This window comes from Prosopis cineraria, unplaced genomic scaffold (assembly GCF_029017545.1).
Source record: "Prosopis cineraria cultivar Desert tree isolate PC_DT_omini unplaced genomic scaffold, ASM2901754v1 PC1, whole genome shotgun sequence".
Taxonomy (NCBI): Eukaryota; Viridiplantae; Streptophyta; class Magnoliopsida; order Fabales; family Fabaceae; genus Prosopis; species Prosopis cineraria.
The window spans coordinates 48,481,937-48,502,587 of NW_026555332.1; the positions used below are offsets into that span (position 1 = coordinate 48,481,937).

Sequence of the window (20,651 nt, forward strand, 5' to 3'; positions counted from 1 at the left end):
TATTATCTGAAATTTACAGTGAAGGTCATTTTTTATGACTAATAAATAATAAAATTTATTAAGAATTTTGTTATATTTTAACATAATAAATAGTTTTACTTATTCAAGATTTTGTCCAGGATATCAATTTTATGACAAAAAATAAACTAAAAATGAACCCATTTTTTATTTGAATTTTATAGCACCTGGAAGGCAATGTGTTGCCTATCTTTACGCAATATAAAACATTTTAGTTCTGGACTATTTTTATCTTCTTACTAGGCCTCAACTGCTTCATTATTTTAACCCCACAAAAAATCTTTACAATTAAAAAAAAATCTTAGATAAGCTTGATTTGCCAGCTAACTTGATACTCTAAACACCAATAGAACTCGTGAAGGGTCTGCTTTGTAGAGAGATTATTTCCCTCGCCTGTAAACCAGTAACCACCACTTCAAGCGGACCTTTTTTCTGCAATGCACTCTAAACCACGCATTTTCATATTGCCTACACAGAAGACGTGGGAAACACCATACAAGAGTCCCTACAGTGTCTGTTGGAGGAGAACCATTCTAAAGATGATCATGTTCTTAACTCTAGTTTGAAATTTGTACATAAGTGGTAAGACAATCACATCCCGGACACAAGAAGTGTAATTTGTACCGATAAAAAAGCAGCGATGACACGCAAAAGCCAAAACATAGTAGTGTCTTGCGATGGCCCCAAAAAGCAAGTTTTTCCCAAGCTGTCTCTGCGACTTTGAAACCCTTTAAGCAGCTGTGAGGTACTGCGCCTCTGCTTCGGAGGGTTCGTGGAGAAGTTGACTACGAGGAGGAACAAGCTTCCAGTTTTGGAATCAAACTTCTCCATGCATCAGCAATGCCATTTGCAAGGCGTGCCTGGCCTTTGGCAAATTCATGAAAAGCAATCCCCATATCTTTAGTTTTCTGTTCCTGAAAACGCACTATCTCTTCGTTCATTAATCTAACAATTGTTTCAAATGTCTTTGCTGCTTGTTCACTCTCTACCTTCAACTGCACCACAATTCAAATGCCACTATCAGCCAAACCGATAGGTATATAATTGCTTATTGGAGAATGGATGACAATCGTAAACAAACTTGCCTCATTATATTCATGTTGTGCTTCTGCCACTTTATCAGATCGTGTCAGCGTGAGCTTGTCGCTGCATTCCACCAAGATATAAATAAAGAATGAATCAGAATATTAGGTACGTTCCAGTCCCCCAACCACATGGAAAACTCCAACTCTGCATTTGTAAAGAGAATAATGGGGACACAAATTTGTGTAGGGGACTGTGCAACAAATAATTACTCTCTCCAAACCATAATATAAGGAATCTTCTAAAAACCTTACTTGGTCTAATATATAGGACATTGGGAAACTTTAATAATTATCTTTTCAATTGTACCTCTACTTCATTTACTACTCTTTTTGAAAAAAATGATGCATTAAAATTTTAATTATCATCATTAAAGCACTTATATAGGGTATTTAATGAAGGTAAAATTGAAAAGATGTAAATTTTTTAAAAAAATTAAGGTTTCAACTAACATTTTTTTAGAACCATGAATTAGTTACTTATTTCCTATATTTTGGTCCAGAGGGAATAGTATTTAGTGCCACCTCAGCCCAAAATAAATATTAAAAATGCACTATATTGTGCCATACTAGATTAGGTGAACAACGGAACCAGAGAACCAGGAACATACAGATTAATCTCCTTCAACTTCATAGTTTCAGCTAGCTCACATTGTCTCCTGAACGCATTGGCTCTCTCTGCTATAGTTGCCTGTTTCAGAAAAGCCAAAAAGCGGATAAATGTCTTTGTTTCTCTTTTCTTCTTTTAGCTGTTTCCACGAAGCAATTGAGACTTATAATCTTACATAACTACGAAAGAAATCAAACAGAATATTCAATCATGTTGATGACTGGCTTATTAATTAATGGAAGAGAAACAAACCAGACTAACCTTGATAGATTGCACCGCACGGACATAATCTTTCAGAGGTTCCTCAAAATTCATCAAGATTTGATAAGACTGCTTGCCAGAAAAGCATATCACGGTTTTGTAGGTTTCATCAATAATGCAAGTGTGCATATACAAAAGGCCACTAAAATAAACAATATGAAGCTTACCTCCTTTTGCAGCTTCATTGATAAAGTCTCAGACTTCATCCCTAGTTCAGAGAATGCCTTTCCAAGAGAATTTCCTTCACAATCACCAAGAAGTTTCACTGCTTTCCCAAAATCTGAAAGTGATTGTCCCAACTCTGCAAGAGCCATCAACACAAGATAGTGGAATAGCATAATGCATAGGTCATGTCGCAAGGGAGGATAGAAAGTGAAATTGATCCACTGAAGGGTAAAATGGAAGGACAACAAACACCAAATTAAAACTTACCTCTGTGTCTCTTCACAAGTCGATATGCATGTTTTTGAGCTTCAGCCAAGTGGTTTTCAAGCTCAAAAATGTAATGTTTCATCTTTTCATATTCAGGAGTTGATTCTTCCACTGGCTTCTCTTTCCCAAGGACAACATCACTCACTTTAGACTGCACATCCTGCCAGTATTTGCAAACAACTACAAATGAATCAAGATACCAGGATTTACACTCAGACAGCACACACAACCAGATTACCAGACAAGTATGTAAAAGCAGTTGTATCAAACAGAGGAAGTGGCCTGCTATTGCTGGGTAACATTCCATGTAAAATAACCCAAGTGCTAAATACCAGAGCAGCATAGCACGATGTAGCAAAATATAATCATAGAGAGTAGATCTCAGTGTTGCCTCAAATCTGGTCCACTGCTCTACTCTAGGCATATTCATGACATGCCTTGCATCAATGAATAGTTGAGTTAAGCAGCCAACGAAAGAACTTCAGCAACTTTCTTTGACAATTTTTTGTGTAACAATACTTTTTTCCTTCACTCTGACTTCTTATTTGTACATAAATTTTCATCAAATAATTTTCTTTCAAAAAGTTTAGAGGTATTAGAATCAGACTAACACTGCCATTATCTCCCTCCCCCTCCTCAAACAATCCTAACTAACTTTTCTTCCACCTTTCAATTCATGCACATCCATGTGCTAGTTCAAAGCTAGTACAGCAAGAAACGGGGAAAAACAGTGAGTGCTGTTCAATTCCAGACAGAGTTAGTGAGAACTCAAAACTTGATTCCTTTTAAAATATTGAAACCTTATTAGAAAAACTATCATAATGGAACAACATTCCTAAAAGCTTGGTAAATGATAGAATATAATAGCATTGTACAATCCATGTAGTCGACCCCACCTAGTGGAATGAGGCTTGTTGTTGTTGTATTAAAAGTACACATGTTACCTTAAAAATCTGCATTAAATCAGCTGGCTTCTTCTTGAATATACCACTCTCATGGGCCCTAAATCTCTCCATTGTCTGCATAGATACCATAAAGAAATCAAAATGTAGATTTTCTTTTCCACTTAAATTGACAAAAATAGCCAAACTAGAAAATTTACTGTCACCAATAATACAAACACACACACACACACAAGAAAAAGAGAGATATTCAGAAGATTCCAATACCTCATTTTCCAACATGTGATACAAGTGATAGTTGGATATTATTGGGATGATTGCAAGGATCAATTTTAACATAACAATAATTATATGCTAAAGCAAATTTGCTCAACCCATCAACTATTTGCTAGTCATCCAAGAAAGCCAGTTTTCAAATAAACAATTTATTTTATTCTAATATTTATATTGAATAAAAAAAACTCAGTTGGAAAAACATAGTGCAGAAGAGAGAGAGAGAGAGAGCCAGTGGCATAAGGGAAGAAGCAAACTTTGCAAAAGATAATGCAAGAAAATTAATCTCATCTAAAACATCTACAGTTGCAGCAGAGGAACAAATGTTACTACTCAGGTATCACCTCTTCATCTGCCTGCAAAAAGGTCCTTAGATCTTCACTTTGCTGGAGCTCATGATGTGATGCAATCCTGTTTATAAATATATCCAATGCTTGACGCCTCATCTCAATAAATTCAGCACTAAAACGGAATTTCTCTGAAAAAGCGAAAGACATTCAAGGGTAAAAAGTAATTTGGACAGCTTTGCAGAGTATCATCAGCTTCATCAAATAACTTTTTAAGCACAATGCAAGGCTTCTACAGGATTCTTGAATGTAGATTACACATTATCAATGATGATGCCCTTCATCAAACAATCATGCCAAATGCACATAAGGACGTGGCATGTAAATGTCTGGCCATACTACGTCAAAAATATATCAAATTAAGAGTTCTGATTAGAAGAAAGCAATATTTATTGAAATATAGATATCAAACACTTGAAATAAGACACTACTTCCAGGCTACCCTGGATGAGCACCTTCAGAAATTTGAATTTCTGCAGTGGAAAAAGACTGTGGAAAAATGACAATATGAGAAAAATATCACAGCCAACAAACAGAGTTAATTTAAGTATTTGAGAACTTTTTCAACTTCCAAGGAGCAGGATGAGAAAATATATGGCAGTTCATTTCAATCATGACAATTTCATATTTTCATTACCATACGAGAGATCAGCATAAGGTCAGACAAGAGACATAAAAAGAAAATAAAAGCATGTAAAAAATGATGCTGAGTCCCAAAGTAGCATTGTCACACATTCCTATAGCAACTCCTACAATTGAATATTATTAAACACATAAAAATGTGCCCTGTAAAAATATGTTACCTACAGCACTTTTCTCTGGAAGAGGTGGAATGAATATGCCTTTGTACTTTTCAAAAAGACGATCACGCAACCAAACAAAGTCACTGTAGCGTCGGATGACAATCTTCTCAGGTCCCTGGTAGTCAGGAAAATTTGTCTGCCACACAAAATTTCAATTAGCTTGAGAATGAAATGGTAGGCTCTTGTCTTAGATCTTCCTGATGAAATCTACGGGGAAAAAGACAATAATAACAAATGATGAAAGTGAATATCTTTGCCAATGGAAGACTGCATGCAAAGCACCTACAGTGGTAGACGTATGCGTAAGAAAAATCATATTCATATGGAAATTAGGGTGCATACGTACATGAGAATGTAAATTCCACTCCATGGTCACAGTCACAGGGATCTCAAAAATGTGTTATGGTTGATTTCCCATTTTTTAAACCTTTATTTTTCCCTGTTCCATTACATGTCAACGGAATATACTTAAATGAAATTCCATTCCTGAATAAAAGGATCATTGCCACTGTACTGGTCAATCCATCCCATTCCCATCACGTTCACATTTTGCACCAAAAAAAAAAATGCTTAGCACAAAAAGCACTCAGAGCATATTCTGAGTTTGTAACATGGTTAAACTAGTTGAAAATGATGAGCATCCCTATAGACTTAAACATTGTACAAAACCCTAGACCAAAAAAATCTCTGAAATTTTTCCATAGCCTTCAGTTATCCAAAAACAAAGAGTGGAAACCATTTTACAGCCTCATGCACGTATGCATGCTGGTTCTTAACAAAAACTTACGCATATAAGTGTGTGAGGTCTATACTTTATTGACAACAGAATAGAGGGGCAAAAAACATGCCATCCATAATCCAAATGAAGTCATCCCTGTTTAGGTCTCTGTGTTCTATCTCTGTAGCCTGTACTCTGTTAGTGTCTATCTATTTATCTAGCTATACCAAACAGCGACTGGAAGGCTGATGCACGTAGAATGCACCAAAAAGCTCCAATCATTTATTCAAGACCATAATCTCTAGTTAATGGTTTTAACATTTTACGGTGCTCTTGGAGCATGCTGTTATACAAAAGTTTGCTGCTCCTTGAAATCCCAATCTATCCTGATTGTGATTAGTGCCGTTCACCGCCCCAAATTAAACTTCCTTGTCATGCCGTTCTTAAAAATAGGCCACCATTTCCTTATATATAAGTGTATATATATCCATTTGTGTGTGTGTGTGCGTGTGTCCGCGGTATTCAATCATTTACAGGTAGATTTTTAATCCGATAATCAAGTTGAACATAAGAGAAACTTCATTAAAGTTTATCCTTCATACGATTGCGGGAATAAAGTCCAATTCACTAAATGCAGCACCGTCGATGGTCAAATATAAACAGTCAAATCGAAGTGCGCAGGAACTTGGATTTCGATTAAATGAGAAATTTCCAACTAACGAAAAAAGGGTTGCAGATAGCAGAAAGAGAGCAAGAAGAAACAGAGAATTACTTTGGTGATGACGCGGTAGGAGATATATGCTTGGACGCCATTACCGAGCTTAACCGGATCGGTGACTGAGACAGATAGGAAGGGCTGCGAAGACTGAGATCTAGGGCTCTGCATCGAGCCGGAGAGACTTGCGTTCTGTTCCATCAGAAGGGGAGAAATTTGAGAAAAAGGAGAGATTGTATCTTGAAGAAATGCAGTGGCAAATGAGTAATTACCGTGGGATTCATGGTCATCTTGGGCGACGAGGGTGAAAATTCTCCAGTGGGAGAATCAGAACGTGAGGCGGGTGACTCAGCAGCTGTGGATGACGGGAAAAACTCTCCGAGTTGGGCGGTGAGTTTAGGCAGACGAGGCAGCACGAGTTTAACGACCAACAAGATAAATTAGTTATTGCTTCTTTGCCCGCAGCAAGCAACCGCGAAGAATCGCTCCTTTTTTTTTTTTTTTCACCTTCTTAGCTTTATTCCGGAAATACCAAGGCCGCGGCCGTCACTCGTCAGTCATCCCAACAAATCCATGAAGGCTGGATGCCCGCCGTTTGATGTACATGTATGGAATGGAGTGAGTGGAGGGGTAAAAGGAGTAAAGTAGCAAATTTAACTTTAAATTATTTTTTAAGAAGCATTTAATCACTTTAATTATTAAGTGTGTGTTGGAATTAAAAAATTTATAACTAAAATTAAAATTTAATTTAAGTTAGAAAATTGAGGTTAGAAAAAAAGTAAGTTAATATAACATGATTTATATTTAAATATTTTTTAAAAAAATTAGTTAGATAAATTAAAATTTATTTGGATGATTTAATTCAAAAGCCAGTTGAGATTTTTAATGATAAAAATAAACATAAATTTTTTGTATATATTTTTTGATTAATTAATAAGTAAAAAATAATAAACTGAAAATTACAATTAATAAGTAAAAAATCTTAAATTTTTAATTATGAAAAGATAAAATAAATTCATAAATTATGTTTAATAAATAAAAAATCTTAAATATTCAGCTGAGATTTAGTTTTATTTTAAATAATATTTATTTATTTAATAGTAAAAACTTGGGATCCTATTTAAAAAGAAGTTTAAGTATCAGAGAATTTTACAAACAATGGATGCAAAAACTGATAATTTCATCAACAAATTTTAAATCCAAATTAACTGATTAAATAAAATTTTTTAATATTTAAACTTTTTTTAAATGAAATCTTAAGTTTTTACCATTAAATAAATAAATATTATTTGCTATAAATTTAAAAGTTTAAGTTATGTTTTACACATCTTATAAGTTTAGGATTTATAACACTTTTTGTGTAATGCCTCAAGGTCTAAAATGCTCATTAATTTATTTATAAATTATAAAATATTCAATTCTAAAAGATAAAATGAATTGACAAATTAAAAAATCTTAAACTTTTAGAAGTTAGAATAAAATGATAATTTACAAAATATTAAATTAGACTATTAGTTTTCTTAATTCAAATTTATACATAAACTTTAAAAAAATTATAATATTGCCAATGAATTAATCTCATCTAATTTAATTAAAAAATGAATTATAATATTTCAATATAAAGCATAAAACTCACGTCTAGTTTCATATACTAATGAAAAGGAAAGAAAAAAAAGTACCCTTACGTTAAAAAATGAGCTTCCTGTATGACATTGTAAAAAAATTAGGCTAGTACAATTATGTAACTTAAAAAAAATCTAACTCTATATGTTCGAATCTGTGTGATATTATTTATATAACGTTCTCTTTCTTCTATCCTGTTATAATCCCACCACTGCGTTTCAAAAGCTATCTTTTATGACTTCACATTAAATAAGCGTTTGCCTTCCAACGCTAGTTATAATTTTTTTTTATCCAAACAATATTTATTGAGCTTTTAACATTCTAACTTAAATTTAGACCACCCTAACTTAAGTTAGAAGGTTATCCAAACATATCCTAAGTGGTGTGAAATAAATCACGAACTTTTAAAAATGGAGCATTCAGTAGCTCGCTGTTATCTTAAGCTAACGAACGTTATATGAGGCCCATAATGACACATAGCACTTGACATTAGAATGGATAAAGATGCAAATTTAGCCATAAAGTATTTTTTGAGAAGCACTAAGTAGTCTCTAGTATTAAAAAAACAGACCATCAAACACCTTTCGTTCAATTTTGATCAAACATCATTTATTTTCATACTTATGAGCATTAATCTCTCCAATTTTCTTACCTTCAGTCTCAGTATTAGCTTGAGAAAAAAAAAGATTCAAATAATTCTTATCTTAAGATATTTACAAAGATGATACTAATGAAGTAAAAACTTAATTTTATCAAGCATAAGAGAAGCTTGATTATAGTTTAATTTAGCCACAAATTTTTTTCTACTTTCTTGGCATCGTCTTAGTGAATGTCTTTAAATAAAAATTCTTTGAACCTCTTCTTTTTGAGTTGAGATTGAGAATGAAGGTAAGAAGATTAAAGAGATTGATGAGTTATGGATCTCATAAGTTTGAAAATAACTGGTATTTGGTCAAAATTAATGAGATGGTGTTGAATAGTCCATTTTTTATAGTGGAAGCTATTTAATACTCCTCAAAAAATAGTTTGTGACTAAATTTATACATTTAAACATGCTGACGTGGAGTGCCACAGGTCATTGTAGGCCCCACATAATGTCCATCAACTAAAGTTAACAACGAGCTACTTGATGCTCTATTTTTTAAAGTTCGTCATTTATTTTACACTATCTGATAGTTTAAACTACCAAATGCTTATAAAAAAAATACTACATGGCTAAATTTGCATCTTTACCCAAAGAAAAAAGAAAATGATGATTTTATAAATATAAAATGTCATAATTGGGTATCTAATAAAAAATAGGACAAATTATTAAAAAAGACCTAACCAAGATTAAGTTCTTTGATAGCCTTAATTCAGAGTTTTTAATGACTAAAATGCCTTAACCAAATCCTCTCCTCTCTCTTCTCCACGTCTATCAAGATTTCAATAACCACTTCCTCTTCCCCTCCTTACTCCTTTGCCCTTCACTATTGCTTTCTTACCTGATTATTCTTCTACATCCTCACCCCCTTCCTCTCATTCCTCCTTCTCTTCAAATTTGTGAGAAGAGCGAAGAGCAAAGAATGCATATGTCAATTTCAATAGTGAAAAGCATTAGAAGAGTGATTGGCATCTCAATGCCTAAAAGAGTAGAGCTCCAAGGTCTTTTTTTTTGTTTGGTTATCAATCTCTCACATCAATTCTTCATGTCTGTCATTGCTAGCTCTCATCATTAAGTACTTTTTATTATTAGATTTTTATTTTTGATATATAGATGTATAATTAGTAGATATTGAATTTTTTTTTTTGTAGCTTCCTCAATAATTCACCATCATGAAGGTGATTGGCTAATATTAAGAAGTGGATATTCGATGGATGGCTTTTTATATGGGGAGGGGAAGGATGGGAGATTACAAAGGCTAAGTTACTTTTAAACTATTGGGGGAAAGCTCAAAAAATGCTCTTGAATTATAAAGAATCCTCAAATCTAAATCCAATTTCCTCCCTTCTTAGACTCCCTTGCCCTTTCTTTTATATCATTGTGCCATGCCTTTTAACTCTTTTTTCCATCTAATAGTCAAATCAACTTTGAACCTTGTTTCTCGTTGTGTTATTGGTTTGATAAATGATAACTGTGACAATTGAATTAGCTTATGGCTTAGAGATGGATTTAATATATATGCTCCTATAAGTGAAACCTAATGTTTGGTGCTTCTAGTGTTCTTACGTTTATTTTTTGCTTTGTGATTTCTTGTTTAGTTTCTACTTCTAATCTTTTTATTCAATGTTCTTTCAAGAAGTATTCAGATTTCCCTACTCTCTTCATGAAAAATTCTTTAAAAATTTTACAAACTTGGTTACTTTTTGTATATTCATTCAAAAGTTTAATGGATCCCAAAGTTGAAACTATTGAGGCAAGGGTTACGTCTTTGCTTGGTCAACTTCAATCAAAGCATGGCATACTTGAAAGAATGGTGCACAAGAACAAGAACCAATGTAGGCATTATTCTAATTTTAGGTATCTTTTAAAGGTACAGATGTATGTTTCTTGCTTTCCTCTATTTTTTCTTCACTAATGGATGGCTAACATTGATCTATATTTACTTGATATGCAAAAATGGGGTATATTCCTATTTCAACAAATAGGTTTCAACAAACAGAGATTGCAAAGGGGCTTCTATCAAGAATATAAAATGATGCTAGTGATCAAATGATTGCAATCTTTTCTCATATGTCAATTGCAATAACATGCGTGTCCTAATTAAATTTTGAATCTTCACATTTAGACTTACACATATGTGATGTACTTATAGGTAACGAGTGATTTACAATGTTTACAATATGTAAACTTAGAGGAGCTTGTTGAAATATTTCCCTTATCTAAACACAATTAAAACTAAAATTCAAAGTAATTGTTAGATTAACCCAACTTAAATTACCAAATTTGTAGTTTAAAATAATGGGATTCTTAGTTTTTCATAGTTTAAAATAAGTCAAAATTATTTATTAAACTTTTAATTAGAGTCAAATAATGATTCAAAAGTATATGATACCTTAAAGGAGTGAAATGTTTCAAAAACAGTTAAAAAATGTCAAGATTATGAAAAGCAAAGCAATGCACTGCATCATATGCACATTGTATCGAGGCTTCTCACTCTCTGTGCCACACACCATGGCAAGAGCACCATGCTTCACAGCATGTTGCGCATTTTTTACATCAAATTTGCTGTCATTTAATAGCAAATCTTGGCAACTTTTGACGTCTGAATGAAATGATCTTGATGTTTACAAAAAGCTCTTTTCATAAACTAGAAAAATGGCACAGGTTTTACTTTTAGATTAAGTCACACAAAGAAGTTAGACACCCAAATATATTTTCATAACTTTTCTTACTTTTTACCACAAAAGAGTGTCTTAAACTCCATATATGTGCCAATTGTTATTTCTAACACTTAGACCATCCTTATTGAACCTAAGACTACTTGTACAACACATCACACACACATATGAATCACCCTATCATGACTTGTGACAAACTCAAACAACCATGTGACCCATCAAAATAATTACATATGCATGATCAAACTATCTTTATACCCTCTTTATTTCTTTTGACCAAAACTATGAGCTATAATATCAAACACAACTCTGTTCGTATGACTAAACCACCTAAACTCACCAATTGTGAGGTGTGACCCGGCCAAAGATCACAGCACTTATTCTCAGATCACAATTTTTCCCACTATCGAATCTTTAAGATGTCATATACCCTAAGCTAACCTTCTCAAGAAATTGGTAAAAATAGTTATGTTTTAGTCTCTCGAAAAACTACAGGACAATGCTATATCCTTATGTACCAAATAGCAGCTGAAAATATTATATGAATTTTTAACTACTTATCTCCTTAGGCAAACTCTTGTCAACTAATCATGTATTGTACAATACTTACTCAATTCACAATTTTATTATTTCAATATCAACATGTTGGGCTTATGATAATATACTACCCAAGTGAGCATCATTCATATTTCACATATATCTATCATTTTCAACCTCAACACATTTATTTTATCCCATTATACTTAATCACCAATTAAGTTTATCATAACAATCGTTAGCTACTCATTCTAATACCACAATGTAACTTGAAATTCATTTCAAATTCATCTTTGCATTTTTATTCAATCAAGAAAATGTACTAACTCTTGTTTTATAACATGTTTACACATTCACACATCACAATTTTACATGCAAATAAACACATTTTAAGTTACAATGCAATTAATAAACAACTACTCAAAATAAGGTTCCCTCGATTACCTCAAATCTTTGAAAGGCCAGAGGTTTACTCTTTAATAATTAGCTTCCAAGCTTGATTCCCAAGCAAATATGATGCCTGAATGCTTAAATCTACAATTAATAAATTTTAAACTCATCAACATTGTCAAGAGTACATTTTAATTTCACTCTCACATTTCACTTTGAAAATACCTAACATCCTTATTTCTTACCCTTTGACTTACCCATTAAGTTTATTAATTCTCTTTAGTATTATATAGCTTTATTAAGCTCCTACATTGCCATTGATGCTTCAACCACCTTCATAAATTCAAATTAAACATCCATTTTCAGACATTAAATAAGCTCACTAATCAAAAATATCAAAACACATAATCTCTAGGTTTAAATATTTTAAAAAACTCTCATTAACTTCATTTGAGTCAATAGGTTCGAACCCATAACCCATATAGGCCTAAAATAATTTCATATTATTAAACCATAATTAAAAATCTCAAGAAAATGGAAAAGAAAGGGAGATTAGGGCTTAGAGAACTTACCCCAAGTGATTATTAGCTAAAAAATGATATGAATACCTTACAAATATGAACCCTAATAGAGCTTTTTGCTTGCTCTTCATTTTTATTTTCTTCATCTTTTGATTTATGTATTAGTTCACGAGTTTCTTATTAGAAAATCTAGCCATGCATCGCAGCGCATGGTACATAGAGGTCATTCTTCTTCGTTTGTCATTTGTGTATCATGACGAACATGCTAATGCCATGGCATATGACACATAGACATTTCCTTCGTGTTTTCTCCTTTTTTCGATGCTCAGATGGCCTAACTTCACTTCAAACCCATAATTAGGGTTGAAATCACAATCAAATATACTTATTAGACTTATTTGCCCACACATCACATTAAATTACTCAATTACGATAATTAAACTTGATTAATTCTTTAATAATTCAAGGATTAAAATTTGAAATGTTACACTTGTCATATCATGCCTCCTCATGGAAAGCAATTTAGTGACCTTGTACATGTTGCACTTGATCTAATTATTATGAAGAGCTAGAAGAATATTTTGAAGATAATCCTATTGAAGAAGTTGAACAAAAGCAACAAGACAAAACTCCATGTTCTCAGAGCTTGGTCTCACTGAATTATATTCTTAAAGCTTGTATAGATGACATTTTTTAAGTAATGTATAGATGATATTTTTTCCAGGTCCTATCTCCTATGGATGAATCATTTTTTCCATATAAAAGTGCTACTTGGAATGTAAATAGACTTATTTTAAATTCTATGTAAGGTGTAAAACATAAACCACGTATTATGTCAATGTAAAAGATGAAGCTATTCAATGTGAGTGGTTCCATATTTCATAAGTTTCATTATCAAATTGATGATTTAGAGCTTTTTTTTTCATTTCCAATACTTTATTTTCATAATATTAAAACAAGTTTTCATGAGAACTGAGGAAATTTTTCATAATATTACAAAAGGATATCATGAAAATTGAGGTAACTATTGGTGTCTTCATATAAGTTGCATTTAATGTAAAATGTTGGCTCCAAGATTTTTTTTTTTAGAATAAGCAAGAAGCATGTTCAAATACAAGGTGCATTCTCTGTAAAAATTTGGCATTGAAATATTTTTTTTTTAGAATATGCAAAAAACACATTCAAATATAAGGTGTTTTTCATCATTGTCTTAGTCGAACATCACAAAAGGATATCCTGAAAATTGAGATAATAGATATTGTATTTCAATTATGACCCTTAATTTATTCAAATATGAGATTGCATATCCAAAAAATTTACACTTGGTGGAAATATTCAAATATGTATTTTGAATATCTCAAAAATTTACACTTAATGTCATGTTTTAAGACAATATATAAGCATCTTCAGTCATATACAACCCTTCTTCTAAGATATGCAAGCACGCTTTAAGGAAATTCAATTAGCTCCCATTTATTTAAATACACATTTTGCATATCCTAGAATTTTACACCTTACTTGACATATTGATATCGAATGACCTTATTTAATATATTGACACCGAATGACCTTGTTTTGCATGTTGTCACCGGATTATTAATAGTGAAGGACCTTATGACATATTGACAATGAAAAACATTGTGCAACATGTTGACAACAAAGGACCTTACTTAACTTTTTTTTTTAAATCAAAAGGTTAGAGCCTATTTGGCAACCTGTTTTGGAAATAATTTTTTACTTTCTAAAATAAAAGAACAAAAAAACTATTTAATAACGTGTTTTCAAAAAGTATTTTAAAGGATAAAAAAATATTATTCTAGATAATAGAAAAATAGAAATAACTTTCAGATGTTCTATGATTATTGTTCTGATGAATAAAGAAGAATAAAAAAAATGCTTATTTTTATTATTTTTTTGTTCTCATAATATGTTTTATAAAATACCAATTCTCAGAACAATAAAATAAAAATAGTTTTAAAAAGTCATTTAATTTGGAGCTCTAAATTAATGCTAGCAAATGACTTCAATTTGAAATCTCTCCCAAGTCTTTCTTTGCAACTTAAATTTGATCAAAGCTTTTTTTTTTGTTAGCAAGTCTCTATTTTTTAAAAAAAAAAACAACACATGTTGAATAGTTGACGGGCAGTAGTAACAACAACAATAATAAATCATTTTACTATTACTACAAAGAAAATGAGTTGATTGATCCTGTATCTCTTACAATTTAATATTTAAACTTTAATCCGATAAAACTCACTTTTAACTTAGTTATAATTTAATTTTTAAATTATACTTTAAAGCATTTCAATCTCTATAATTTTAAAATTTTAGCTATTTAAAATATTAGCTCATAGACTTTAATAGTAATTTTACTCTCTAAAATATAGAGATCGACATATTAACTAGATAAAGCCATAATAATTTAATTGCAAGAGCCAATGTTGAAGAGTTAAATTTTAACCAAGTCAAATCACATGAATTAGATTGCATTGAATCAAAATTCATATATTAAATTATAATTGAGTCAAAACTAACATATTAATTTAGTCTATTAATAATAATATGTATTGATCTCCTCCCTGAAAAATTATATAAAACAGGCCATTTTTATTTATTATTATCAATGTAATTTGTATTTGCAATTTATAAATAGCGGACCTGTTTGACTCTAATGTTCTTTAATCTTTGTTTTCTTTATTTTTCTAATTATTTTTCCCAGTCTTGCACATTAAGCATGATTACTTTTATTAAGGTTTTTTAAAGGCTTGAGTATGCAAACAAAGTGATAATAAGAATAGCAAAAATATTTTGGTAAAAAATAGCATTAGATCTTATCACGTTGCAATTCTTGTAATTAAGATTAAGAAGTGTGCCTGAGTCCATATTCTAAAAAAAAAAAATTCATAAAAAGTCAAATATACGCAATGAAGTTATAAAAAGAAAAAGTTAGATGATAACAATCTTTAGGAGGGGAAGAAGCCATGAAAATGTTTGATGAACATGTGGAGCTGCACTAGAACAGTGTGTTCGAAGGCAAATATAATCGATTTTTGGTTCAAAAAATTAATTTTTCACAAAATTATCCAAACATCCACTTTTTTGGAGAATCAATTTTTGGATCAAAAATCAATTATTTTCGAAAGCTGAGAACCAAAGATTTAGTGGAAAAGCTTGTCCAACATGTTGGGAAAAATTATAAGGACAGGCCCAAGCAAAAATTATAAAAAAAACACATAATTTAATAAAAATAAAACCAAACTCTTTTCTTTTCTCTTTTTTTAATAAAATTTAAACTTTATATCTTCAAAAAATTGATATTTGATATTTAAACATTAAATTATATAGTAATTTATATAATTAAAAATTAATTCTGATTAAATTATTTAAATATCTTCAATTCTTTCAAGATCAATTTTAAAAAACCAGTATCTAAATATATTACATTATAATATAATTAATTATGATTAAAATATATTATTTAATTAATTATTTTTATAATCTATTATATTCAATTAAAATTCAAACAGGCACGAAGATTGACTCCTCACAAAAAAGGTTGGAGAAGACACGCAATGCCGCGAGTCCAAACTTCCAGCAAAAGGCTCTCAATTTTATTATTTAATTTAGATCCAAATCAAAGAAAGTGAATTCTGAAAAAGTTATTAAAAATTTTTAATGTAAAGGGATATTTTTCTTGAGTATTGAGAGCAAATAGCTCTCCAACTAAATTTAAATAATATATATATATATATATAAAGGACATTTTTACTCTTAATTTTTTCTGTGATCGGTTTGTTTCCCAGCGAGTGCGCGTAGAAAAAGTTGTCGTGACTGCGAGGAACGAATTAAATTTTTTCAATTCAAAAATATCCTAACAGTTTTGGTGCCCGTCTGGCGTGGAGAAATTATTCAGGCACAACGTCACCCACACACACACACACACACACAGGATCCAATCCAAAGCATATTTCAAAACAAAATAAATACGAATTGATGCGAGGCTAAAAATCCTAACAAAACAAAAGAAATACAGTAAATAACAGTATTAATTTGTTTTTTCTATTACAAACAAGCAAAAAAAAAAAAAAAAAAACTGGGGGATAGGCAGTTAGGCACCTCTTGTAGTAGGTGGGGCGCGGTGGAAAGGCGGAGCACCAACAGACACCATGGAATCTAAATGTCTTCATATTAGCTTTCTCCCTACATCCATTGATTTAAGGATAAAAATTAAATTGTTATTGAGCTAGACCAGTTATAATTAATATTAATTTGATATTCTTTTCAAAACTTTTTATCCTAAACCAATGGCACAGATTCGTTGGATTTAGAGGAGAGGTACAATAAACGGGTGTAAATATTCAGGTTCCAATATACTATATCTTCACTTGCACAAGCAAAGTAGGTCATAACAATTGATATTATGCCTCAAACACGTGAGCCAATCTATCCTTAGCGTGGCATGAAAATCCGAGCCAAACTACTCGATCGCACTATCAATGTTTGATTTAATAAAAGAGAAAATTAGCTCAATTATTTTAAAACATATAACTATCATAAATTATGAATGATGTTTTTAAATATTTTAAAATATGACACATTCATAAAATTAATTAAATATGTTTTTCTTTTTTATCCTTAAAATAAGTTTTATTATTAAAACAAAATATATTTGATTTAACTAATCTTTAACTAATTGGATCTTTCATTTTCATCATCAAAAATCATATTGTGCATGTTCCCTCTTTGATTTATCATCTCTAAATATTTTTTTCATCACATTTTTGGACATGATTTTCTTGCATCATCATATTCATTTCTCGGACAGTGCTTTTTTATCAGAATTTTTGATTTAATTTGACTGGATTATCATCTTCATCGCAGAGCTTTTCCTCTCTCTCCTTCTCTGTTTTTCTCAGATATTATGAACAGGATATTAGACATTAAAAAGGAAACTCCATTATTAATTTGCAATATTATATCATTGATGTATGATTGTATATCAATCATAAATAAATTAGTAAGTTTTCGCTGATATGGTTTTTATATTAGTGACATATAATAGTATAGTATATCATTGATATACTATTGTAGATTAACATAATCAGATAATCAGACATACATTTATTTATAATTGATATACAATTATGCAGTGTCGTAGATCAGTAACACAAAAAATACATAATCATTTTTTCAAAATATCTGAGAAACCCTCGCTTGAACTCTAGCTTTTGTAACAAAGTTTGATCAGACTTCCTCACCTTGAATCTGCAGCTTTAGTATAACTTTGTGTAAAAGTTGCAATTTCAAACTTCATCACCTCGCATTCATGATTTTTCAACTTGAATCTGTAGCTTTCAATTTGCCTCACTTCACGTTCTTGTGGTCTCCTGGCTGAATCTCTAACTACATTTATCCATCAACGTGAGCTGTTTCATTGTCTACTATCAGTTTCTTCACCATCATGACTAAGAGTGTAGTGTCGTCTTCACATCTTCAGGTGAGTGAAAGCAAAATCGATGTGAGAGAAGGGAGATCAAAGTATTTTGATGTTTAAGGATAGTTTTATCTTTTATATTAAAGGTAAATTTAAAAATGGCCATTATCTTAATTTAGGGAAAGATGGGTTATCACTTTTTTTAAAAAAAATTAAAGTATATGTAAAGGAAAATATAATCCTTGAATATGATTCACAGTTATAATATGTGAGTCGAATATGACATTTATCCGATACACCAATATTTTTATTTTAATATGTCTAGGATGTACACACATGCATTCATAAAAATTACATAAAACACATTAAAATTATATTTTCAATTGAAGAAATATCCAAAATAACATATTTACATGGGAGAATTTTAGCTAATGATCACGGTAGAAACTTAATTGCTGGATCTAAATTTTTTTTGAAATTTTAATTCAATATATGGGAGAAAAGTCAAACTAATTCCTACAATAAAAAAAATAAAATACTTTTTATTTATTATATAAAATTATTAGTTGTTAATTTTCTTACTTCATTTGTTAATATACTAATATCATTTGTAAATTACGTTTGTTTGTTAGACAATTAGGAACATTAATTATTAATTTTCTTACTTTGTTAGTTAATTTGCTAACATGAGTTATAAATTACAAGATATGTCATTACTTTATAAGTCATATTAGTAAATTACAAGACCTATTAGTAATTTAAAATTAATATTAGTAAATTAATAAGTATGGTCAATAATTTAATAACTGATATTGTTGCTTATAGTTGAACAACTGATGTTAAGTTTTATATAATTATTGATATATTAACTCATATAATTTACAACTCATATTAATAAATTAATAAGTGAAGTAAAAAAATTAATAACTAGTGACTCAAGTGAATGATATTTTAATTTTTTTACCATAAAAATTAGTTTGACTTTTCTTTCTTAAATTAAATTGAAATTTTAAAATTTTTTGGACCCACCAATAGTTAAATCTCTATCATACTCTTTAATTAAAATTCTCCCTATTTATATCCTTTAATAATAACACCAAACAACACATAATCATTAATTATATTTCTAATATATCTATATCTAATGGCTTACTTTTTAATCGTCATTCGCAAAAAAAAAAAAAAAAAATACAGTACAATCAAAGTTATCTTATTCGCGCAATTATTCCTTTTATTTTAAAAGCATATCACAAAAAGTTTTAGAAATGAAAAGACTAATACCGCAGTCATCAATAAAATTTAATTTTTTAAAAAAATATTGAAGTATTGGGTTTTGTAGTATTGACCTACAATCTAAAAATATTAAATACTAAATTTTTTAATTAAAAAATTGTAATACTTTATAGATTTATATTTAAAAAAATATATCAACAGGTGTTGATATCGAATATGATACCAGCTTGGATAGGTTAAGGGTTCGTTTGGTTTTTTTGATTTTCACATTCATAAAATAAAATTTTACTTTCAAGAAGTTCAAATGTTGTTTTGGTAAAATATTTTATAGGAAAACACATTTTGAAAATACATTCAAATTGTAGCTGAAAGTAAATTTTTGAAATGTAACTATTTAAAATTTTTAAAAAATAAATTTAAAAAGTAGGATGTTATTTGATCATACCGTACTAAGTTTAATCTTTTATTCTTTTATTTTAAAAATATTTAATTCATTAAAAATATAGGTATCAAGTTTTTAGCATTATAAATTGAATAATTAATCATGTTAATTTTTAGCATTAATGTATAATAAAAATTACAAATTTTTATCACATTTTCTAAAATTATAAGTTAAAAAATATAAATAACTAGAGATCAAATTTTTAGCATTTATAGATCAAAATTTATGTTATTTAAAATCTTTATCACATTTTTAAAATATTTTAAATATATTATATTTGTATAATAAAAATTACAAATCATTACAAATCATTATAAATCAATGTTCTTTTTGATAATTGTATATTTAAAAACATTTGTCACTATCATAAACCAAATAACTTTCAATATATCAAATTAATTTGTAAAACAAATGTATCTAAATATAAATTTTGTTACACCAACTATTGACTTTTACCAAATAAATTTTTATTAAATAAATTTTTAATAAATTGAAAATCAAATACACACTGATAAAAACTGGAGTATCAATGCCCCCCGACCTTCAACCCCTTAGCTGTGGGGGTCTTGGGCCTTTCCAGTATGAGAAATTGAAAAATCCCTCAATTTTTAAACTGGCTATTTTGGAAGGAATGATGCATTTCAACTATGTTTTCTTTCATCTTTAAAAAAAAAAAAAGAAACTATTAATATTCCTTCCTCATTGAAATTCAACTTCTCCCCTCAACTCAGTCGAACCGGTGAGGGGCAAGAAGACATGAGGAAGTTTCCATGGGCGTGTACGAGCTTTGCTCTCGATGGAATATACTAACATATTTCATCTTCTCTATAGGCCAAATCGAACAATTTATTTAACATTATAAGATTCTCGGAACTGCTACTCATCAGCATGTTAAAAATTCAAACGCCATGATTTTAAGCCACAAATAATGGGTCCGCACGCAAAGGAAACGAAACCCAATTCTTCGGCCACGTCAGGAATGAGTGCGA

At 30.2% G+C, this 20,651-nt stretch overlaps 1 protein-coding gene across 1 annotated transcript; it reads right to left on the reverse strand.

Annotated features, from left to right (window-relative positions):
* Positions 1-535: 535 nt before the first annotated feature.
* Positions 536-6,648, reverse strand: LOC129295775 (sorting nexin 1). The gene is made up of 11 exons (XM_054934340.1): positions 6,434-6,648; positions 6,219-6,353; positions 4,729-4,864; positions 3,923-4,056; positions 3,348-3,422; positions 2,404-2,563; positions 2,139-2,272; positions 1,972-2,040; positions 1,712-1,791; positions 1,104-1,164; positions 536-1,013 (listed from the first exon to the last, which is right to left on the reverse strand). The coding sequence occupies exons 1-11, from the start codon at positions 6,449-6,451 to the stop codon at positions 804-806; spliced, it is 1,212 nt and encodes a 403-aa protein (XP_054790315.1). The 5' UTR covers positions 6,452-6,648; the 3' UTR covers positions 536-803.
* Positions 6,649-20,651: the final 14,003 nt, after the last annotated feature.